The sequence below is a fragment of the Xiphophorus maculatus genome, chromosome 8, assembly GCF_002775205.1.
Source record: "Xiphophorus maculatus strain JP 163 A chromosome 8, X_maculatus-5.0-male, whole genome shotgun sequence".
NCBI classification, from domain to species: domain Eukaryota; kingdom Metazoa; phylum Chordata; class Actinopteri; order Cyprinodontiformes; family Poeciliidae; genus Xiphophorus; species Xiphophorus maculatus.
The window spans coordinates 6,516,801-6,542,182 of NC_036450.1; the positions used below are offsets into that span (position 1 = coordinate 6,516,801).

Genomic DNA, 25,382 nt, shown 5'->3' on the forward strand with positions numbered 1-25,382 from the left:
TAAAGCCTTAAAAAATGCAAAATTTTTAAAGAGACTTAAAAAAAATAGCTAATAACGCTAAGCCTGGTTGGGTCACAAGTAAAGCCTGGTGGTCCGCCAGGCTTATAATACACTGAGGGAAACCCTGACACTGCAAAAACACACAATCTTACCAAGTAGTTTTGTCTAGTTTCTAGTGCTAATATCTTAGTTCACTTAAAATAAAACAAAACTAACTTACAAGTAACTTTTTAGCAAAAAATAGCAGCTTGACTTAAGTAAATAACTCCTAAAAAGTTCCAGTTCCACTGGCGGATTATTTCACTTATAAAATGGGAAGAATATGTTATTACAAATTAAATAATCTGCCAGTAAAATTAGCACTTTTTAAAATCAATATCAAGAAATTATTGACTTAAAACAAGCTTTTATATCTTGATGAAAAGTTACTTGTAAGTTATTTTTTTCCTATTTCAAGTGAACTAAGATATTTGCACTAGAAATTAGACCAAAAATACTGTGTTGGATTTTGTGTTTTTGCAGTGTAAATTTGTTTTATGTAATATTAAACATACAGGACAAAAAATACGAGTAAAAAAAACAAAAAAAAAAAAACATTTTATTGCCTAAAATGCAGTGAATTAAAGTAAAAATTATCCTGACATCAACATGTGGAAAGTTCAGCTTTTCTGATTGATTATCAATGTGTAGGACTGATCTGTTGATTGCTTTTTCTATTAATTGAGTAAGAATTGGATAGCAGAAGACTCTCAACAGATTTATTTTATAAATTTAAACCAGGAAAGCTAAAACTTGAGGAGTTCTGTGTACAAACAAAGAAGGTTTTCCCACATTTTAAAAGCTAAATATTTATATTTTTGTCCAGTTTTGGCTTAATTACGGCTCTAAATATGTTATTGGGGCCTGCCATGCAAAGCAATGGCAGGAACCTATTGCTATTCTCCCAAGAAAAGTTTCTTTATTATTATTATTATTGGGGCCTGCCATGCAAAGCAATGGCAGGAACCTATTACTCTACACCCAACAAGGCGTCTCTTTATTCTTTATTTTTCTTCCGTAACCGTTAATGCGGCTCATACCGCTGGGTGCACACCTACAAATGAGGTATCAAAACGTGCAGAAAATTCACGCCATTGGAGCTATTACTTCTGGTGGGATTTGGGCTTAACGTGGCGACATAATTCGCAAAAAACTACGAAAAAAACCCCATTATAACTCAATGGGAAAAATCCTAGAAATACCCTATTTTTGAGGATTTGCTGTGTCGTCACAAATTCACCTAGAAATGCCATTCAAATTTCATTTTGTAGATACGTCTGTGATCTCTTCGAAAGTGAAGACGGCTCGTCGATACCAGTTACGGTTTGTCCACAATTTGCCTCTAAGCGACCCAAAGTTTCTCATTTTTCTTCAAATTAGAGTGACAGCCCATCTCGGTTCATATCTGGGCACAACATTTCTTTCTCTCATCACTGTAAATGCTCTGAGTGAGGTACAGATATGAATCTCGGGACTATCGCAGAAGACACATTGAACTGTCATACGCTCGAAACGCTTTTCGAATATGTATTACGGTTCCCGAACAAGAAGGATTTGTTTCCAATGCTTTTTTTCAGTAAAGTGTGTTTGCTCAAACACACTTGTGTGTTTGAGAGCTCAGAGCTCACAGCTCACACCTGCTGAGACCATTATTTACCATAGCAACGGAACTCAAGAGGCTATTGGCTGCTCATTAGGACTACAAAAACGCATCACTGTAGTTCTATCTACCCTCAGTTGAAACAGATCAGGACTGAGAACTGGCCTTTAGAACTACCTGCTGCTATCGGCTGTATATAACTGATTTAACTCAGTAACTGTTACACATGGGATTAGTTTTAAACTTTAAAATTAAGCATACTGAAAATTTCAAAATAAAAGCCTTGAATATTTTACATGACGTAATTGCTCTTTTTGGCCGTATATGACTTTTTCATCCAAAGCAATGTTACACATGGGATTAGTTCGGAACTTTAAAATGGAGCATAATAATAATTTCAAAATAAAAGCCTTGAATATTTTTACATCAGGTAATTGCTGTTTTTGGCCGTATATGACTTTTTCATCCAAAGCACTGTTACACATGGGATTAGTTTGGAACTTTAAAATGGAGCATAATAATAATTTCAAAATAAAAGCCCTGAATATTTTTACATCATGTAATTGCTCTTTTTGGCTTTATCTGACTTTTCCATCCAAAGCACTGTTACACATGGGATTAGTTTGGAACTTTAAAATTAAGCATACTGAAAATTTCAAAATAAAAGCCTTGAATATTTTACATGACGTAATTGCTCTTTTTGGCCGTATATGACTTTTTCATCCAAAGCACTGTTACACGTGGTATTAGTTTGGCCCTCTGAAATGAAGCATACTGAAAATTTCAAAATAAAAGCCTTGAATATTTTTACATCATGTAATTGCTTTTTTTGGCCGTATATGACTTTTTCATCCAAAGCACTGTTACACATGGGATTAGTTTGGAACTTTAAAATGGAGCATAATAATAATTTCAAAATAAAAGCCTTGAATATTTTTACATGAGGTAATAGCTCTTTTTGGCTTTTTTTGACTTTTTCATCCAAAGCACTCTTACACGTGGTATTAGTTCGGAACTTAAAAATGAAGCATACTGAAAATTTCAAAATAAAAGCCTTGCATTTTTTTACATCAGCTACTTGTGTTTTGAGCATTATATAACTATTTTAACCCAAGGACTATTACGCATGGGATTAGTTTGGCCCTTTGAAATGAAGTTTAACAAAACTTCCAAAATAAAAGCCTTGACAACATTTTAAATCGTACCGAATGGTGCACGTCCGCCTCACTTAACGTTCTTGCGGTTCTCCGCGTGCCACTGATTACGTCACGGCGTTCTTTAGCGTCGACGCCGATTTGTGGCGTGACGACGCCGGGCCCAAACCCCACGGCCGCGCCTTGGCAGGCCCCGCCTAAATTTCTTCCGAAATTTTCTAGTTATAATTCTTTATTTTTCATCCGTAACCGTTAATGCGGCTCATACCGCTGCGTGCACACCTACAAAAGAGGTATCAAAACCTGCAGAAAATTCACGCCATTCCAGCTATTACTTTTGGTGGGATTCGGGATGAACATGGCGACATAATTCGCAAAAAACTACGAAAAAAACCCCATTATAATTCAATGGGGAAAATCCATTGAAAACCCTAATACCCTACTGGCTAAAACAGAGAATTGTCTCCCCCAGCTGGCTCAAATGAAGTATTGTAAGTCTGAAAAGCGAAAAGAGCAAGTATGAAAAAAAAAAAGATTGTGCCTTGGATATACTGGATTAAACAAAACTTTAAATTTGATTGGTAAACATCCAACAGGTAGATGTGAGTGTGGTATGGATATGGAAACAGTAGAACATGTAATAATTAATTGTGGAAAATATAAAGCAAGTACAATAAATTAGGAAATATGATATAGAGACATTTAAACTTAATAAGATATTAATTAAACACAAAATAAATAAAGCGGTTATTACATGTTTGAAGGTAACAGGATTATATGTAAGACTTTAGATTGGGGAGCGGTTAACTGAAACGTGGGGCGTGCTAACCCCCTGCGCCACCACAGCACGCCCCATGAATATTTATGTTATTTCATAAAATTTCTTAAGAAAACTAAACTGATAGAAAGGATTTAGTGTTTTTTTTTTTTAAGTTGCGCCCTGATCCACACTCCATACCAGTAGGTGGCGGTAATGCACACCATTAAGTTGCTTGCCAACCGCCATTAAAAACAAAAAGAAGAAGAAGAGCTTTCTGCTTCCGACTGTTTGGTTAAGGTAAGAAGTGTTTGTGTTATGTCCATAAAATATACTATTTAATTTCATTACTATATTATTAGAACTGCTTACAGTTGTTAAATGTAATGTGTTCTTTAAGAAATGTGATCGATTTTAAAAGTTTGACTGCTGTGGGATATTTTGTTGTGGCTCTGATAGCGTAGCTGCTAGCTTGATGGAACCACAATTTGTTCACATGTTAGCACTTTGCTAACTGGCTTTCGTGAAACCAGTTAGGCTACAAAATCTCTGTTAACATCAATCTGATCAGCTGAAATAAGGCAATTTTGTTTTACCTCAACCTAGAGCTATTGTGACTTGCAGAAATTGCCACAAATAACCGGAACTAGCATATTAAGCTACTTCACTGAATCAGTTGCTTCGGATACAGATACTCTCAGCTGCCGTCTTGTGCCGACAGTGAAAAACAGCAGAACTACATAATATTAGCTTGGTATGATGTAAATTATAATTTTTGTTTGAATTACATAAAATAACTTCATGATCTGAGTTTTTTTTCATTATGCTTGGCCTATCAATAATTTCAAATAATAAAACATAAAATATCTGGGTTTATTTTGTTCATCCGAACCAGAACCTCCAGGTTCTCCGTTGTAGAGTTTTACTGAAAATCAGCGGAGAAATATCTGTAGCGCAGCAGCTGCGGTACAGTCTGCCCACTAGAGTAGAACTGAACCGAACCAAACATGAACGTATTTCATCGCCTAACGAAAGACAAGGAAGCAAAGAGATTTCGGCTAAAGAAATCTGAACTTGATTACATTGCAGCATCCTTTAGCGTCGATGCCAATTTGTAGCGTGACGACGCCGGGCACAAACCAGACGGGCGCGCCTTGGCAGGCCCCGGCTAAATTTCTTCAGAAATTTTGTTTTTCTAGTTCTTTCATAAAATGGTCTTTTTATGAATCTGTTTACACAAGTTAGCAATTTATCAATTAGTTGAAGAGTATTTCAATAACAGATTAATGGCGATTAATCGTTTAGTTTATATGCATTTGTAGCCCACTGTAGTGAAAAACACGTCTAAACATCCCATTTGCTGATGACATTGTGATGCTCAAACTGATTATGTATCCAGACTGGATTTAATTCAAACCAAATAACCATCAAAAAGAAACAAAATACTAATTTGAGTTTTAATAAGCGTTACCTGTGTGCCGTTGTAAATGCCGACTTGAACCAGGCGAGACTTCTGGTAGTTGAGGATGGTGTAGTGGGCGTATTTCCTGTCTCCGTCGTCGTTGAACTCGACGCGTCCAGTCAGACCCTCCGGATATTTGGACGACATCAGCACTCTGTGGAAAAAAATACAATTATTTATGTATAAATATGTGTTTGCATTGCGATTAATTACAGTAGAGACATTCTAAGAAAAATAAATAAAAGATAAAGTCAAAATAAAATTAGAATAAAGTCATATTTTGAGAAGAAAACGTCATATAGATAAAATTATAGTATTATGGGAATAATGTTGTAAAGTTACAAGAAGAAAATCAAATTTTGAAAAAAGTCATAAAATTACTAGGATAAAGTCAAAATAATATGAGAATAAAGTCAAATTTTCAGGATAAATCACAATATTATGAAAATAAATACATATTTTGAGAAGAGAAATTTGATTTTGCGAGATAAAATCCTAAGACGGAAATAATATAAGGTTATGAGAAGAAAGTCATAGAATGATGAGAATAAAGACAAATTTCAAGAAAATAATCATGATATTATAAGAATAAAGTCAGAAAATTATGAGAATAAAGTCAAAATAACATGAAAATAATGTCACATTTTGAGAATAAATCAAATTATTTTGAGAATAAAGTCAATATTATGATTATTCTCTGAATACTTCAACTTTCTTCTTGTAATTTTATGACTTTATTCTCATACTTTTTTAAAGCAATTTTTAGCGTGACCTAAAATGATGAATTATTTCATAATTCATCATTTAATATGAATTATTTCCTTTCAGCTCCGTCTGGCTGTCAAACGCAGCAAATTGACACATTTCTACCGGACAATGTGATTATCATGACAGAAAAAAGGCTCGACTGTTTGCAGCTGCATCAGTTTTCATAAAAACTGCGTTTTCTTCAGTGACGCAGCAGCGAAGCCTCTTGTAACTAGGTCAGCTCCATCTGCAGGATGCAGAACCTGAACTGGGCTAAAGCTGATGGTAAAGGACATTCTCTGCATTTTCAGGCATATGTTCAGAAAAGAAAGCATGAAAAACACACAGCAAGTCAGCTGGCCTGAAGAAATGATCAAACCACGATGAGTAAATATCTGTTTTCATTTGAAATGAGCATTAGGTTGTCTGATAGACACCTCAACAGTTTCCTCTTGCAGGTTTGTAGTTATTTATTTAATAGTCATATGACAAACAACCAGCTTTATGCTAATTGCATTGCAGCACCTATCCAGTCCCTCCAGGATGTCACTCAGCCTTTTTGTTATTTGTTGTGGAATAAAACGACTCATTTTGCGGCAACTTTTCACAAAAACTTTGTCAAAGTTTCTCATTATTTTTAAGCTTTACTTTCCCATCGAAAAAGTCAAGTTCCCAAAAAAACAGATAGGATTCCCATGTAGTTTACAATTACGTAGCAAATCACATTTTCAAGTATCTTATTGAAACAGCACCTCAAATAAAGAAAACTGCAGAACAACTGAAACACTGAATTCCTTTAAATCCAGACTAAATCCACCTGTTTTGATTTGTTTTTGAACCATAATAAATGAAACATTGACCAACATTTTGATGAGTAATGGTGACAATTAACAAAATTGTTTACACTGCAAAAATACAAAATCTCACCAAGTAATTTTGGTCTAATTTTACGTTCAAATATGTTAGACAAAACTAACGTAAAATTAACTTTTAGCAAGATACAGAGTCTTGTTTTAATTCAATAATTCCTGAATATTGATGAAAAATTACCAGTTTAATTGGTAGATAAATTAACTTACAACGTGAGGAAAAAAGTCTTGTTATAAGTGAAATAATGGTTTTTGCAAAAACAATTTAAAAAATGTAAATGTTACCATTAAGCGTCACACAGACTTTCAACTAACTCAGTGGTGTCCAAACTTTTTATCATTAAATTTAAAAAGCAAACATTTGTAATTTGTGATTTTTATTTTTACCTGCTTTAAAATAAAGAACATTTTCATAAAGTCTATAAATCCTTAAAAAAAAGAAAATTTCCAAATTTGTTTTCTATTTTGTTGGTGAAAATTTTACCATTTCTGACTTGTGGTCATCGGGCCGATCAAAATTATTTCAAGCACCACAAATGGCCCCCGGGCCACACTTTGAACAACCCTGAGCCAGCAGGTTCGCCGTTCGACACACGTTGTGAAACAGGAAGTTAAACTTGGCTGGATTGGTCGAAATCCATCCGAGTTCCAGTGATTGGTCAGATTTACAGAAAAGTTGCAATGATTGGTGAAAATCAGAGGAAAATTTGTGAATGTTGAGTGATTTGTGGGGAGCGCACCGCTTAAAAAGAGGCCCCGTCTTCCAGATGTTGGTGTTGCCCACGCAGCCTTTCGGTGGTTCTGTGATGTTCTCCTTCTCAAACAGCTCCTGGATGGACTGGGCCACCACCGCCACGGCGTCGGTGATGTGGGCCGATTCGTTCTTCCCATTGATGAGCTGGAGGGCGATCAGTCCTGAGACCCGACGGAAACAAAAACCGTCACCAACAGGAGCAAAAAAATCCACTTAGGACCCCCACACCACCAGGGGGCCCCCAAGAACATCAGACTAGCATCATAACATTTTTTTTTAAAGTACCATTGAATAATACAAACTAAATGACATTACACATGGAGATTGTTGTTATAGTTCGTACGCCAATTAAAATCTTCCTCCTGTTGACTGCTGTCACTGTTGGGGAAATATAAGATATCAAACTTAATTTGTTTCCTGTAAATTTAGTTTTTATCAGCCGATGTTTTATTTTTAAATAATTAAAATTATATTGCTCCTTAAACATTAAATATCTACCAATTTATTTTAAGTTTGCTACTCCTGTAAGGTTAAAATCAATAAAAAAATATAACGCTAGCATGATGTAAGCTAATTATAAATTATGCTAATGTTACGCACATATGCTAGCTAAGGAATGGTAAACCATGTTAGTATGGATAAATCTGGATTCATTTATTATCTTTACATGCAAAAGCCTTAAGTATGTTAACATGTAAAAGAGAATATTGTGTGCTATTTAAACAAAAATACAATTAGCATTTTTTAAAGACGCTAATGTTTTACATCAAAGGGGACCTACTATGCAAATTTCACTTTTGCATGTTTTTATACTTTTATTTGAGTTTCTGCTATTTTTTAAAAAACAGCCCAAGAGCTTAAAAAACACCCAGTTGTTTTTTGGTGTCTGAAAAATGAGCCATTTCAAAAACCTCCCAATTGCTGAGTCACATTCGACGGGCACTACACCGTTACCTAGCAACCCCAGCCGAATTCCGCCCGTTACCTAGCAACTGAAGCTGAGTTCCACCACGCTTGGTCAACTGGTTTTAGCACTGTAAAATGGCTGCTGGAAAAGACAAGTGTTTCAAAATAAATCCAAATAAGCAGCAGATTATTTGGATTTAAAGTGACAAGAGACCCTAAAACCACCCAACCTGTTCACGGAAGCATAATAGGTCACCTTTAAATTAAAAAAACCAACTAAATTACTTCAGTTCTGAGTGTTTGGGTCTATTTAATCCTTCAACACAGAAGGTTGAAGAGTTTAGCACAACATGTAGGTGTTCTGGTATTAATCTAATAATTACTAGCTAATCTCTGGGATCCTTTGTGTGTTTCTGTTTGATTCTGGACCAAACGTCGGGGCGAGTTTCTGGACCAAACGTACCATCAGGCGCCTCGCTCAGAGCTTTACCGGACATCTCCCGCTCCCCCACCAGCCACACGTAGCCCGAGCCGGTCATGTTGAGGAAGCGGGCCGCCTTGTACACGGCGGCAGCATCGTCCTCGCTGGAGATAAAAAAACAAAAACATTGTTAAAATATTACACTGCTTCCGTTTGTTGGGACTTTAAACCCTCGTTATGTAAAATTACAGATTACAGGACGCGAACCTGCTGGACCTTTTGTGTAACTCATTTTCTGTTGCCACATTTGTCTGCTTTTTGGATGCTGTGCAGCTGGAAGCGTTTTCTCCTCTCTCTTTTTGGATTTTTATGGTGCGTTGCCATGGCAACAAGCTTGTTTTTACAACCGGAAGCAGCTGATTAGCATCTCAAAAGCTGGAATATCACCTGAACTACGACAAATCCCAGAAGAGCTGAAAAGGAGACCAACATTTCTCTGAGATTTAAAGAGTAGCAAAAGCAAAGGAGGTGGACTATCAGTGCTTGCTAACAACTGATTCTGTCACCCAGGACATTTCTGCTGCCCGGATATTGAGGTCCAAGAAATTACTCAAGTAAGAGTAAAAAAGTGTTTGGTAAAAGTCTACTGAAATTATCAATCATTTAATATTTAAAAATTACAACATCAGACGGACTAAAATGTAAAGTTCAGTGGAAATTTTGGTATTTTAAGAGTGAAAATGACAATAATTTATATAAGTTCCAAAAAAATAACAAAATCAGACAAAAGAAAATGTTTCCGAATCAGTTTCTTTCGATAAAACACTTATAAACTTTAACAAAAACTCCAGGTTTGTGTCTGTGTCTGGTGGATTTTTGGTTAAAACGTGTTTGATTTTCATTCAGTGGGAAGAAAATCCAGAAATTTACTCAAATAAGAGTAGAAATACTTTACAATAAAATTACTCAAGTAAAGGTAAAAAGTAATTTTTCTTCCAAAATGTTACTCAAGTCAATGTAACTAGTTATTACCCAACTCTGTCTATAAAATGTTTGTACTCAAATAAGAGTAAAAAAGTAATTGATAAAATTATCAATCATTTAATATTTAAAAATTACATCATTAAATGGACCAAAATATAAAGTTAAGTGAAAGTTTGGTATTTTAAGAACCAAAATGACAATAATTCATATAAGTAACAAGAAATAACAAAATCAGGCAAAATATTTTTTTCCAAATCAGTTTCTTTCAATAAAAAACTTTAACAAAAACTCCAGGTTTGTGTCTGTGTCTGGTGGATTTTTGGTTAAAACATGTTTGATTTTTATTCAGTGGGAAGAAAATCCAGAAATTTTACTTAAGTAAGAGCAGAAATACTTCATAATAAAATCACTCAACGTACAGTGTAGTAAAAATACTCCTAAAAGTTTCAAAAAGTTACTCAAGTAAATGCAACTAATTACTACCAAACACTGCATTTATATTTGTGGTTCTACAAAATGTGAGCACTATATTAAAGATATATTAAATATAATATATATATATATTAAAGACTTTGTATATTTATCTCTGCTGACCATGCAGCTTCTTTACCTGCTGAACCGGGCAGAAAGGTGAAAGGTCGCCTCACCTGGCGGACAGGATGACGACTCGGGCCTCCAGCTCTTTAGCCTCCAGCAGCAGCGCGGTTAAGTTTGTCTCCTGACTGAACTGTAGGACTTTCTCTGCCTGCGGTTGGGGCAGAAGAAAGGTCAAGCCAGCTACTTTTCCCGAGCACAGACACCATGCTGCCGCTTTACCTGCGTGGTACGAGCGTGGCCAATTTGGTTTGAAAAAACGAGAGACAGAGATTAAAAAGGAAAGCGATCCAGGGGAACCGGCTGAACTAAAAAAAGAAAAAGCTTGAAGGGGAAAAAAACTTTTGCATTTGTCTGCATGCAAACTGAGGGTTATATCAAGGCTCCAAAGAAGAACGTGCATGTGTTAGGTAGAGGGGGAGAAGAAGGTCAATGCAACCAGTAACTAAAAACAGGTGAGGAGGGGAGTGAGGGGGGCGTTCTCCCTCCGAAAAGATAAATAAATCAAATTAAAAAAATTAAAACTGCTGAAACCAGGGAGGTGCTACGGAAAGGGAGGAAGTAGCTTCTGGGAAGTCTGAGTCCCAAACTACCGGTCCTCCACAAAGGAATGAGCTTGCAAACTGTTTTCTTTTTTTCGTATGCGTGTGTGTGTGTGTGTGTGTGTGTGTGTTTTTAAGAACATGCATTCCTTCATTGACGGAAAAAAAAAATTAAAATGAGAAAAGCGGGGCTCTGTTCTCTTCTTCTTTTTTTTTTTCTGGAACAACCGAAAAAAATCTATTTTTTTTTTCATACCAAAATCATTCTTTTTTTTTTTTTTAAATTATAGGGAAATGTCTGAAAGTAAAAAATCAAAGAAAAGACGTGCTACCAAGAGAGAGGGGGCATTTCTGGGTCGGCTGGTGACTGGTTTGGGCTGGTTTCTAGTTGCTACGTTTGGAAAGTTGGTGGGCGGCGTGCATTGACCATGCAAATATACCTTAGGTCCTCGCTTGTTGTCATAGGACAGTTGGTCGAGGTTTTCATAGTTCCTTTTTTTATTCTGATGAGTAATGTGCACAGAGAAAATATGCAGACACAGAAAAATATTATAAACAGTTGAAAATGGAGGGCAGTAAAGCATTCCAACAAATCTCCACTTTTCTGCTTCAAATTGGGAGCTTTAACATTGGGGCTTGCAAAGAACATCGCCACAGGAATCAGAAATGACTGAAATGTGCTGGGAAGTAAAGATCAGGAAGGTTTATTGCGCTTCCTGACGTAACTGGAACATTTTAAAATCTAATTTTAATGTTTTTGTGCTTCCACTTGGGTCTCATCTGACTCTAAAAACAGTTCAAGAACTAAAAAAAGACAACCAGCCGTTTCAAAAACCTCCCGATTGTCAAGTTACAGTCAAAAAACAGAAAATCTTACCGAGTATTTTTGGTCTGGTCTCTAGGTCAAACGTCTTGACAAAAGACAAAACTAACCAACAAGTAATATTTCAGCTTTCCAAACTGCATTTCACTTATTTTCTAATAATATAAGTACACTCTACAAAAAGTAGAGAAAACATGTTCACTACATTTCTGCAGTAAACAACAAAACTCTTGTCTTTACCAGCAGCCATTTTAAAGCGGCTGGCCAAACTGCTGGAGTTCCGTTGGCGTTGCTAGGCAACGGGCCTGGGCTGACTGGCGTTGCCAGGTAACGGCACAGTGCCCACGCTACAAAAAGACAGAATCTCACCAAGTGTTTCTGGTCTAGTTTCCACTGCATGTTTGTTAGCACACTTGAAATAAGACAAAACTAACTTACAAATATCTTTTCAGCAACAAATAGAGGCTTGTTTTAACAAAAATTCCTTAAAATTAATGAAAATGTTTTAATTCCACTGGTGGATTATTTCACTGGGAAAAATGTGCTAGTATAAGTGAAATAATCTGCCATCTATGTATGAATTATTTTAATTTTGATGTTAAAAATACCAAAATCTCCTCATAACTTTATATTTTGGTGAGTCTGTTGATGTCATTTTTACATATTAATGTTTTTATCAGTTACTCAGTACTTGAGTAACATTTTTACCAAATACTTTTTCACTCTTGAGAAATTTCTTGAACTATCGAGTTTGGGTTTTAACGAACAAGCCAAGCATTTCCTCCTACAACAGAAGTTTTTGTTTTTTCTGCTCATTTCTGTTCATCAAGGCGCCCAAAATAAATTCCTCTTTACGTTCTTTATGCTCTTTTTTTCCTCCTTAAGTGGCGCCGCATCAAAATTACATGGCGGGTCTTTAAAAGGCAGAAGAAACCTGGCACTTTGTGTCTTTTCTCAGCAGTTTGTGCTTTAATAATTTACAGCTTCTCCAGCTTGCCTCCAGCTCTCGACCCAGGCTGTTCTCTCTTTTTACAGAATGTTGCATCAGTTCGTTTTTGTAAAGAAGCAAAGATCTACTTTTATAAAATTCAAAACACTGTATTTTTGAAAAGTATGCAGAGTCCTTTAGACTTATTGACACAAAAAACCTTATAGTGAAGGGATATTTTATTCTGCAGCATTATTACAGTTTAGACAGAAAAAGGAGTAAATTTTTGCCAAAAAAACTCAGATTATTATTTTTTTAAATATGGAAATTTCTGAGTTTGAAAATTTGCTAATTTGTGAGACAAATCTCAGAAAGTTTGAGATTAATCTCAGATTATTTTTTTAGGAAAAACTTGAAAATTACTGAATAGGAGAAGTTAAAAATGTCTGAGAAAAATCTCAGACATTTTTAAATTTTTAGAAAAACGGGACAATTTTTGAGCTAAAAAAGTAAAAAAATTTGCAGGAAATAGAAACTGGAAAAAAAAAGATTTGAAACTGAAAAATTATTTTGAAAATGAAAATAAAAGATTCAAAATTGGAAAAAAGTTTTAAAGAAATTTTTAATTTTAATTTAAATGGGAAATTAAAAAAAACATTTAAAGTGAAAGTAAAGATTTGAAACAGAAAAAGAAAATGTTCAGATTCAAGGTTTGAGTTTTGTTTTTCAGTTTTTGATTCTTTTTCATCTCAAATCTTACTTTTTTCTCTTGAACAAACTTTGTGGCACCAATTTAGCTCCATAGATGGCTGTCTTTTGTACTGCATGACTTGGGTTAAAGGTTTTGTCAGTTTTATTCGGTGTGTGTAAATATGTGGCTTCAGCTGCAGGTTGTGTGGGAATTAGAAACACAACGTGTCGTTTTTATTCGTTTATTGACAGAACTGAACCCAGTGACGCGTACAGTAAACACACAATTAGTCCTAGAATCAATTTTCTCTCTGTTCTTGTCTATTTGTGTGGATTTTCAGTCTTCTTCCGGTCCACTCTGAGCTTTCGGTACAATAATCGCTTCCTGAACTCGGATGTATTTCCACAGCAGCTAGACGTTAAACTGGCTAAACAGCAGTTGTGTATAAATATCCACTCCTGACTGGCGTCTCACAGGGAAACGAGCGGCGGCGTTAGATGGAGAGCACAGATGGGCTCATTTTGACATCCAAACTGCACCGTGCATAAAAGCAGCTTCCTGGATCCTCATCACAAGCTTTTAATTGTCTGTTTTTTCTCCGTAAATGCAGGATGCGACTCTGGGCTAAATGATTTGAGCTGAGTAAATGGCGGCGTGATTTTTTTTTTCTTCTGAAGTGTTTTCCTGTTGGCGGCTCGCGCTGATCCCAGCAATCGGAGCAGCTTTCGCTTCAACTTGGGCAAACAGCCTCGGGTGGATGTCATATTCTGAATCTCTGCAGCTTCTGATTTAATTAAGCCTCCGAATCGGGACTCATTTCACTCCAGCACACAATTACAGCAGAAAGTCGCCCCGAGAGGAGCGAAAACCCGTCCCACAGAGATTACCTCCTGTTAAATGGATCGAGTTCAGGTTCAGTTTTTCTTTTCATCCTAATTGTGTTTCTACCTAACTGGGGAAACTTTGTTACGTTCTAACTCTGAATTCAGCTTACAAAAACATTTAGCAACATGATCCACTTTTACTTTTTCTCATGTCACAAATGCAAACTTGAATGAGTTTTATTTTGGATTGATTATTTGCATTAAAAGATGCAAGTAAGCAAATCATTCGGTTCCTTTTTAATGATAAAATAAACATTTTATTACCTAAAATACAAAAATATATAATTCCTTTAGATGAACTGGGTGAAGCTAAAATTCACTTGAGTTTTGAGTAAAACAAATTCACAATAAAAGTGTTTTTATTTTAAATGCAAAATGTGTAAACATTTTAGCAGTTTGGCTTAATTATTGCTATGAACACAGTTTTTTCAACAAATGGCTTTTTTTAGTCTGTATGCTCCAATTCACGATTAATAGATTACTAAATAAGTTGACAACTACTTCAATATAATCACAATTAATTGATTCAGAACTATTAAAATAACTTATAAAATAACTCAGGTTTAGTTTTGTCATTTTTCTTTGCAAAACGATTTATTAGCTGCCTTCAGGAGTCAACAACACAAACGTAAACAACAAGAGAGAAATGTTTTCTCTGAAAATACGTCACTATTTTCAGTTTGTTTCAGCTAAACATGAAAACATTCAGGTTCACTTTACATTCTGTGCTGGTGACGAAGTTTTATTTAGCTTAAAAAACACGATTAAAGAGAAATTTCCAGCAGGTAGAGAAGCAGAAAGCTGCAACTAATGCAGGAGGTTTCCCAACACAAACAATAAAAGATGGAATTTGGTGCCAAAATTGTGTTTTTCTTTAAATAAAAGCATAAATTTATGCTATGTGAAGTCAAAAAAGATACATTTTTATTTAATTTTTAAATAAAAAATGCACATTTTTGTCAGAAAACAGTTTTGTAATGTCAGGAGGAACATTTCTGACATTGTTAAAAACTCACCTCCAGTAAAGTGACCGTTGGTGAGACAGATGTGATGTAACTAATAAAGTAACTTGTAATCCAACTACTTTTTAAACCAAGTAATCAGTAAAATAACCATAATACCATAAATTCAGTAACAACACTGATTTATGTAGGTTCAAACAAAGATGAAAAAGTATTAAAATATGTATAAAATAAACAAAACTAAGGTTAACTTACTGAGTTATTATTAATGTTAATTGTATTTGAGAACCTTTCTAGGGTTCAAATGTGCTGTATAAAAGATTTAATTTAATTTAAAATTACTTTTTGGTTGGATTACTTTTTAAATGTGTTTTTATTAAAATATTATGTTAAGCCAACAATAAAAAATCTATTTATTTTTCTGTCTGAATGTTTATATTTTTAATTTTCTAATCTTTTTGCAGCTTCTTGTGCAATTTCCCTATAAAAAATGTCCATAAACTCTAAACAGTTTCCCTGTCTTTTCTGTAGGAAATCATCCCCACAGCATGATGCTGCCACTGCCTTATTTCCCTGAGAGGATGTTCAGGATGATGTGCAACGCAAATTTATTTTTTTCACTTTCTTATGTAAAATTTTGCAAGTAAAACAAAAACTAAATAAATAAATTTCCTTCTGCTAAAGGAAAAACATTAAAATTTGCATCTGTAACGTGACAAAACATGCCAAAGTTTCTACAGTAAAAAAAACCCTGGAACCATTTTGTTTTTCTGCGATGGTTTGCAGAGACCCATGTTAAAGTCCACTATTTGGCTCCCAGTGTGGATAGACACAAGATAATTTGGACTGTGGCGAAAAGCAACGTGAAGATGAGCAAATAAACATACAAACTTCTGTCAGATTAGACCACATTAGACGCTGTTGATGTCTCTGGGAATGTTAGCCAATGTTTACACAATGGTGAGAAAGAGATGTGCTCAGACAACAGAGAGGGAAACAGCTAGGTACACAGAAGATCTCCGAAAAACACTCGCACACACTCGTGCTCACACACTCCCTAAAGGTGGAGGGAGGAGATGAGGGCGGGTCGCAGCGCCCCGGCGTCTCACCTTCGTCTCTCGCTCCTCCAGCAGCGTCTCCAGCCTCTTCTGAGCCGCCCGGCCCTCGTGGTCGTCGCTGACGATCAGGATGATGTGGTTCCAGTTGAACTCGCGCATCAGGTCGAACCAAACGTGAGCTTGGTGGGAGTACGGCGGGACCGTCCGCAGGAAGGACAGGTGGATGCTCTGAGGAGAACCGAGAGGGAAACGGACCGGTGAGGAAGGGAAAACTTCACAAAAAAGAAAACATAATAATTTACCATCTGTTAAGAGATTAATTTCAATCCCTGCAACAGCGGGAGGATGCTCTATCTCCAAACAATCATTACGAATCAAAAAAGAAGCTGCAGTTCTGTTGCTGGTAAGCTTTGTCTCTGAAAAGTTATATGCAATTCTAATATTTCAGATTTTAAAACTATTTTTTATTACTTTTAAAATTAATCACTTTTCAAAGTTTACTCCAGGGTGTTTTTCCACTTAAGTAAAACCATATTACTTAAATAAAATCTGTAAATGTTTCCAGTGTTGTGAAATCCTCCCTCCGATGTTAATGGAGATCTTCCAAGGCCTCCTTTAAATTTTTAATGCCTCTGCTTTTTTTTAACTCGTCTGATTGCTTTTAAGAGTTCATTACTGCGGTTTGTGCGTCACAGCTTTTTCTTTTTTACATCAGGGGCAATATTAATGGCAGACTTTCGACTTTCATCTGGAAAGCCGTTTAATCACAACTCCCCTAATGGACGCTGATGGGACGTTTAATCTAGGATGCTCTGGAAGGCGTCCCTGGGGAACTCCTTAATTCATGCGAGAGCCGACTCTCCAGCCGTTTTCATCCGTCACTCACTTTGTCGGAGTAGATGGACATGCGCGTGGTGAGCCCCACCACCGGGATGCGGTAGAAGCCGGCCGTGTAGGAGACGGGCGTCGGGGTGAGATGGTCGCTGGACTGAGGAGGGTGACTCACCAGGATGGCGTAAACCTGCAGAGAAACGCAGGAAAAGAAGGATGAAAACGCTAATAAATCACAACAACACTAATATATATATATACTTTTAAATGTTTAATTTTTGTATGGAGATATAAGAGGGTTGTAAATGTGGAACAGACTTCCAGAAAACTGCAAATCCGTTAAAAGCTCATCTGTTTAGAGTTGCTTTTGAAGCATATTAAATGGAACATTGACCAACATATTTTATTTGTATTTCTGATTACACTCGACAAATTTTAACATTTCTTATTCTAACTTGTTTCTCCATTGGTTCAGGCATTTTGTTATTTACGATGTGAAACTCTTCGAACTGCCTTGATGCTAAAATGTGCTATGTGCTTCATAAATAACTCGCTTATTAAATTATTCAATTAATAGTTTACATAATTAATTATTTTAATTTGAAAACAAAAAAAATTCTAAAAGTATAACTTATTAAATATTAAATAAAAGTTAAATATTTAATTATTTTAAAACTATATTTTAAAACATTTAAGTCATTATTTTTCCTCTAGTCTTTATAACTGTTCTGAGCTTCTTCCATAGTGTTTGGGGTAAAAAGTAATAAAATATATTTTAGTTTTAATTCTATGGAAGAACATTTCAGCCAACATGTATCTCATAAATGTGACAATCTCCATCCTGGAAGGCAATAAGCTGCTTGCCGATGATGACTACCAGTAGTTTTAGCCGTCAACTTGTCAACATAATGCACTAAATCTTAAATGTACGTATGAAAGTTTTACTTTTCTTTTGACAAAACTTTTTTGACCTTCCAACTTGCTGCTGTGAGGTAATTTCCTCCTGTCTCCTGTTCAGCTGGTAAAAATATAAAAGAAAAACCGACGCTTCTAATTGTCAACACTACAACAAGATAAAGTTAATTTTTAAAAAAATAGCAAGGGAGAGGGAAGTATTTCAGCTATGCTAGCTTGACTATGACAACCATAACATGTAGACGTGCTGTGGAATTCCATGTGTTTCGGTTCAGTTATGAAATAAAAAAAGAAAGGCGACCCACAAACCAACTGTGACAGATCATCAGTAAAGCAGGTGTTTCAGTGAGCTAACCAGCCGCTGCAGTGTTAGATGAGCTAACAGCAGCGTTAGCTAATCCATCACAGACACCACTTATCAATAATCACAAAGTGAACATCAAACCTAAAAACATAAAACTGTAATGGACTGAATATTCACTTTTCTGTGTGGGAAAATTTTTTTTGTTTTTTGTGGAGCCATTGTCAGTTGCTATGGCAACATGTCTGCATGTAGCTTAGCCTACACAGAGCCAGAAAAAAACAACACTAGGGGTTTTGAATTGTTTCTGTTATTTCCCCTTTCCTGTGGCTCACCGCACTAAGTGAACAATCTCTACCTGTCCAGCTTTTATTTTGTTAACGGAGTTATTCTGCTTCTGCAGGCGCAGCGCGGCTACGGATGGCAGGTAAATGAATCGTCTTCTTGCCTTCTGGCATTGTGCGCATGCGCCAAACGTCCGGCTGTAAACAGTAACATACTCCTTCAAGTCACTCATCCTCCTACTCACCTTCAGCATCTGTCACATTTGAGCTGTGGCAGCTGGTGTTCTCATATTTTATAGACTAAAACATCTGACGAGAGCCCGTTTGCGCGTTGCTAGCATGTAAACAAATGCCGTTTCCGGTTTGCGGCGGAAGTCGCGCCCATTATTCACGCAAAGCCTCATGGGAGCTAGGAATAATGAATATGATTTTGATCTCAATTTTTTTAGCATCAGTTAAAATAATTTGGTTCTGGATCAACAGAAGAATCCAAACTATGTCTTGTTTTATGATTATTAATGAGAAACCAGAAGATTTACCCCCATTAGCATCTGCAGCTATTAATTTAGACATCACATCCTGCAGATAAATTAAACCAGACTCCTCTCTGCTCCAAAAAGTTGCATAAAAAAGGTTAAAAATAACATTGTCGTCTGGAAGGATGTTAGTCACGCAGGAGGAATAAGTCTTTTGTTCGTCATTGTGAGTGTTTGGGTTGGAAACCAGAGCGGATGAGACGCCTGGGAGGCGGGCGGGGAGGAAAGGGGATCAGGCTGGCAGAGACACTGCGGCCCGGATTATTGGATGGGAGCTTCCCGTATGGCTGGGTCAGAAATGAGGTCTTCCTTCCAAGGAATGCTCGCAGGCAGCTCTTCTCCTCCATCTGCCACTGCGTCCTACAAGCTAATCTCATCTGATTAAACTCCCCGCAGACTTTCTGTCCACTTCAGACGGTTTGTTCTCATTTGCACATCAGGACTGTTTGGTGTTTTGGGTGCACATGTGATCGGATGGGCCTGTGTTATTCTACAGGAGTGCATCAGTTTGAGGCGATACAGCAAGCAGAGGATGAGAAAGCAGATCTGAACCTGTGGGTGTTCTTTCTGGGTTTTTGTATGAAGCCTAATTATGTGTGTGGGAGAGAGATTCACGCCTCGGGTCGCTGTGACATAACGCCGGCGCTTCTTCCAGGGTTCACAGTAAAATTCCAGCATTTTCAAGGCGTTTTCACACTTTTTGCACCGCTACAGTTTGGAGGCAATAACAGTACAAATGAAATAAAGAAGGCGGTTTTATATGGAAGACGATTCGGGTCAAGAAATAAAAATATAAAATAAAATTCAGACTTTTTTCTCATAATTTTGACTTTTCTCAAAATTCTAACTTTAATCTTAGAATTTTCACTTTTTTTCTCAGATTTCTGACTTTAATCTTTTGAGATCAAAAGATAGAGTTATTTTGTTGTTTCAGGACTTAATCCTCTTCCTCATTTCACTATTTTATGATCATTTATGATTGTTACCAATGTTACCTTGTGATATAGGTTTGCTAATGGATTTTATCATTTCAAGCAGCCCGTTGAGGACATTTATAATCTGGACACGGCCCAAAATGAAGATGAGTTTGTCGTCTCTGCATCAGCGCGGCAGTAACAGAAATCATCCCTCCTGAAAAGTTGTCGTCTTGCTCAGTTAAGCTGCGGTTTGCCTTGAACTATCCCCCGGCTGCTTCTTGCAGGCGTGTTTTAATGTTCTGCAGATTTTCACCCCTGACCTGCTCCTGTGCACTTCAGTAGATCTGCAGCTGTGCGCCCGGAAAAGTGGAGCGGTCCTATCGTCTGGAATCTGCCTCAAACCAAAGGCTATTTTTGAACGCCGGCGCTGAAAGATCTGTGGGGAGTTCGTCATGTCGGAGCAACACAAAGTGGGAAGAAACATCAGTTTCTAAATGTTGAGAGGAATATTTATGTTTTGAAGCTAAACTCAGATCAGCTCTGATTTTTATGTTGCAGCCGCATTTAAATGGATTTATTATTATTATTAAGTCTGTAGATGCCAATACTTTAATTCACAAAGGGCAACTTATGTAACAGAATTATAACGCATGATATATGTCCACCTTTCATCTCTGTCAGTTTTGCTCATTTCATTACTATATAACATCAATAAATTTATTTCTTACACAGGAAACGTCAGTCGACTCAAAAATATGTCTTTCACAAAGCGTACTGAAAAATTACTGACTTAAAACAAGATCATATTTTAAAACTAACTGAAAAGTTGCTTTTCAGTTAGTTTTGTCTCATTTCAAGTGCCAAGATATTTGCACTATAACTAGGCCAGGAAACTTGTTTGAGGTGCAAATTCACAAATTCATTCTCAGAATTTCGATTTTAATTTGCTGAGATTAAACGTCAGAATTCTAAAAAAAAAAAAAAAAAAAGTATAAATTTTGATTAAAGTCATGATTTTGATATTAAAGTCAGAATTTGGTGAAAAGAAGTTCAAATTCTGAGATTACAGTCCGAATTATGAGCAAAAAAGTCAGAATTTTAAAATTAAAGTCAGAATTCTGACAAAAAGGCCTGAATTTTGAGAATTCAGAATTTGGGGGAAAAAAAGTTATAATTCTGAGTTTACAGTGAGAATTCAGAGATTAAATTCTGAATTGTAAGATCAATGTCAAAATTCTGAGAATAAAAGTCAGAATTTTTAGAAAAACGTCAGAATTCTGCAAAAAAGTACAAATTATGAGACTAAAGTCAGAATTATGAGGAAAAAGCCAGATGTTTAAGATTATAGTCTGACAAAAAAGTCAGAATTATGAGGAAAAAGTTTGAAATCTGAGATTTAAAAAAGTTTGAATTTTGAGATTGTAGTCAGAATTCTCAGATTAAATTCTGAATTGTGAGAAAAAATTTAGAATTCTTAGATTATTCTCCAGATTATGAGGAAAAAATGTCAGAATTCTGAGATTAATGTTAGAATTTTGAGATTAAACTTAGAATTGAGTTTAAAAAAAAACAACAACAGAATTTTGAGAAAAATGTCAGAATTTTGACAAAAAAAAAAGAAATCTGACTTTCTTTCCTCTCCCAGTGGCAATAATGGTCTTCCGTAGATTTCTCCTTCAATGGAAAATGAAAACTTTGAACGTGTCATGGTGGGGAGCCTCTGCTCCGACGCGGCGGGTCGGTTACCTGGCTGTGGATCAGGTCCTCGCACACCGACAGAGCCATCTGGATCGCGTTGGCCTTGTGCGTGACGGAAATGGCGTTCAGCTTGAACTTGTCCCGGCCGTACACCTGGTTGGCCTGGTTCACGGCATCCTTGAACACCTGCTCGTACCTCTTCTGGCTCAGGACGGCCCCGATGTTCACGATCTTGGGCTCGCAGCCGGCCCGCGCGCAGGAGCACGAGAGGAGCACCGCCAGCAGAAACAGACGCATCGCGTGGAGCGCCAACCCGCACAGCGCAGCCCGGTCCCTTTTCTCCGCGGTGGCGGCTCGGCTCGGCTCGGACTGAGCGAGGCGGGCGCGATCCAGGTGGGCGACGAAGCCGGCCGGGGCGGGGGGAGGATGGGAGCCCCGAAAAAGGAGAACGGAAGCCCGGAGATAAGCGCTGGCTATGCGAAATGCGGAGGAATGTGCCTGATCAGGAGCGGAAACCTCCGAAATGCATCTTTTTTCTCTGATTCTCTAAAAAAAATAAAATAAAATATTTTTTTTTTTTTTTAAAAAGGGCTAGCTAAATCATCGCACTAGCTTCCATCGAACCGCGTCCCAGCCCGTTTGGACTCCCGAACCGCGTCTGGAGCGGAGCCGGTGCCGGTGCTGTCCTTGGTGCTGACAGCTGTGCGATGCGCGCCGCGGCGATCGGCTGCTTGTGCGCGCTCCCGCGGGATCCGCTTCATTCAGTCCGAGCAGCTTCTGCGGTTCCGCTGCTGCTGGGATAAAACAGGCAGGTTCTGGTTGGGAGGTTCTGGTTGGTCCAAACACATCAGCGGAAAGAAACATTTAAAAAACATCAGCAAATGGTTTGTTTCTGCTCTTTTGATGCTTCAAGTATTAATGAACAGTGGCGTACAGAGAACCAAAAGTGCCAAAATCTGATAAATACAATAAAATAATGTTAAATTATTGCAAATAAGTGAATATTTGTGTGCAACTGTATAGTTGACATTATTTTTGTGTGTCAGTAACTGATTAGATAAACATATTTAAGAACAAATTATTTTATACAATATTTTTATGACTAAACATAAATATAAATGGCTCCTGTTATTTAATTGAGTTAAAAACTGACCAATCACATTGCATTCAGCAGTTTTAGCCCCACCCATTTGTTTAGATGTGTTACGTTAAATAATAATGTACTGCAACATAGGATTCTGAAACGATTGTCTTTATTTTGTGAATTCCACTTTTCTTTAAATTATTACACATAAATATGTATTTACCAACTTGAATTCAAATTCAAATCCGATTCAAAAATACTTTGTTAGTCCCAAAGGGACATTAAATGCTGTTGTAGCTTTTAATTCAAATTCTTCCATTTCAAATTCTCAGTTGGAGAATTTTGGCTCTATTGGTCCTCCATACTAATTAATAATAAATATTATGAAATCAAATAATGCATAAAAAATATATGTAAAAAAGACATATAAAAATAAATTAAATAAATTTAATGCAAATTTATTTAAACAATGATTTAAAATATCTCTAATCTCATAAGACAGTTAATTTTTTTCCTCTTGGCCTTTATTTTATTTAATATATATTTTCATCTCAGTGTTTTTGAGCAACGAGGTGATAAAATTCCATTTGGGTCATTATTTATCCCTCCTGGGTATAAAAAAAACCCTGAAACGAACCAAACCTCATTAATCACACCAAACACGGGCGCCATCTTTCTTTCTTTCTTAACTTCTTTCTTCCTTTCTCGTCTCCTTAAACATTTAGCCTCGTCCTCAGAGACGAGATAAACCCAAACACTAAGAAAACAGCGCAGGTACCGAGTTTCTCCTCCTGCAGTCTAATGTCTGCCTGTTTCTGTTGAACAAGCTGCTGCTGCTGCTGCTGCTGCAGGGATCGTCCCTGCAGCCTGGGCAGAAACCAGGCGAATCAGCCTCCCGGTTGCCATGGAAACAGGCTTCTTTCGCAACAAGAGCGCGCGCGCCCTCAGTGGAGCTCTCTCTGCCGCGAGGACAATAATGATAACAGTAATAACAATAATAGTAATAGTAATAATAATAATAATAATAAGGACGACACAGACAGAGCAGCAAAACCAGACATTAAAGAAAAACAACCAAGAATCGGAATTTTAATTCACGTTTAATTCACATTATAGCAATAAGCTTCGTTGTATTTTGCTTGTATTTATTATTTTGCTTGAGCAAACTGAAGTTTTTGAAATAATAGGAAACACGCCGATTTTGAGAAGAAGAAGAAAAAAACCAAACAATAAGATTCTGCGCTGGGATGGAATGACGACATGAAACAGACGAAGCAACCTATGGCGTAACATCGGTGTGCGCATCGCCACAGCGTAGGGCGGCTTGCTGGGTAGCACAGATAGTCAGAACACCAGCCATAGTTTGATGAATTTCATAAAACTGTAATCTAAACATTTATTTTCCGCATCACACGAATCACGTGACCAACAGCAGGATGTTACTACTGGTGAAAACGAAGAAGAAGACGACAGGAAGTAGTCGGAGGATGATGTCTTTCTCTGGATAATATGCAGCTCACAGGTTCATCACAGTTTATAAAATTTTTTTTACATAATTTGAGTGTGTTGCTCTTCTGTAAAAACATGTTATTTTATTTAACTTCGTTTCTTATTTCATTAATGGAAGCAACTGTGAAATAATTGTTTTGACATCAGCAGAACATCAACAAAGATTTGCAGCTAAAGTTGCACTGAATTTGAAATGGATTTTCTCATTTTACAAATTAAAGTCTTAAAAGTGCGGTGTGCGTTTTTATTCAACACCACCTTCCACTGCAAACAGTCTCATCTAGAGGCTGAAATATTTTTCTTTCTTCCAAAAGAAAAAGCTCAAGCACAGGTAAATTTGAAGGTTGTGCCAGTTGGATTAAGGTCTGGACTTTGACTGGACCATTCCCAACATATGAAAATGTCCTATAGTGGTATGTTGGGGGTTATTCTCCTCAGTACTATTGTTTTTGCAGCCTCCATCTTCAACTCTGACCAACGTCCTCATCCTTGCAGAAGAAAAACATCCCCGCAGCATGACGGTGCCACCACCATGTTGGGTGAGTTCAGCATGTAGTTAGTTTTATTTTACAAGCTGTAGCAATAAGAGCTGAGAAACATGGATTTAAAATAAAATCAATATGTAATAGCAGCAAATGTACTCATGTGAAAACTACACTTTTAATATTTGGTATAAATAACAGCATCTAAGTGTGATGATAAAAGTGTTTTTCCATTAAAGAGCTAAAACTAGACAGAAAGTAAAAGAACGACCAAATATGGTCGTCTTTGTTGTTACTGGACAGTAAAAATAAAACAAAGCAAAAGTAGTTAATATTAGATGCAGGACAAAGAAAGAAACTGTATTTTCAAAGGAGAAAAACTTTTTTCTCTGTTGTTTTTTGGATCAACATCTGAATAAATCATAGCAGGATGAGCGAGCGTGAGTCCTGTTTTTCCCTCTGGGCTCGTCTGGAAGGATTTATTTTTAAAGAAGGTTTTCCTCATTAAGGCGAATAAACAAAGTCCCTGGAGCAGGAAAACATTTAGAACATTACTCAGAGAGAAGAAGAAAGGTCTCTGTCATCTGACAGCGTATTGAGGTCATTATGGAAGAAAATGGGGAGTAAAATTCTGCCACAAAAAAATAACT

The 25,382-nt window shown here is 36.7% G+C and overlaps 1 protein-coding gene across 8 annotated transcripts in view; it reads right to left on the minus strand.

Moving 5' to 3' along the window:
- LOC102220646 (glutamate receptor ionotropic, NMDA 1) overlaps nt 1–22,198 on the minus strand; it is a 56,271-nt gene extending 34,073 nt beyond the window's left edge. For 3 of the 8 annotated variants that reach the window (XM_023338831.1, XM_023338828.1, XM_023338827.1), the window contains exons 1-8: nt 21,706–22,198; nt 17,062–17,196; nt 16,227–16,403; nt 11,270–11,332; nt 10,341–10,438; nt 8,752–8,873; nt 7,369–7,543; nt 5,022–5,166 (exon numbers count right to left, since the gene is read on the minus strand). In XM_023338831.1, the coding sequence (XP_023194599.1) occupies nt 5,022–5,166; nt 7,369–7,543; nt 8,752–8,873; nt 10,341–10,438; nt 11,270–11,332; nt 16,227–16,403; nt 17,062–17,196; nt 21,706–21,954 (1,164 nt within the window). In that variant the 5' untranslated portion in view covers nt 21,955–22,198. The remainder of the gene's footprint in view (nt 1–5,021; nt 5,167–7,368; nt 7,544–8,751; nt 8,874–10,340; nt 10,439–11,269; nt 11,333–16,226; nt 16,404–17,061; nt 17,197–21,705) is intronic. The other 5 variants (XM_023338832.1, XM_023338830.1, XM_023338829.1 and 2 more) reach the window with 2 other exon arrangements.
- Between the last annotated feature and the right edge of the window lie 3,184 nt (nt 22,199–25,382).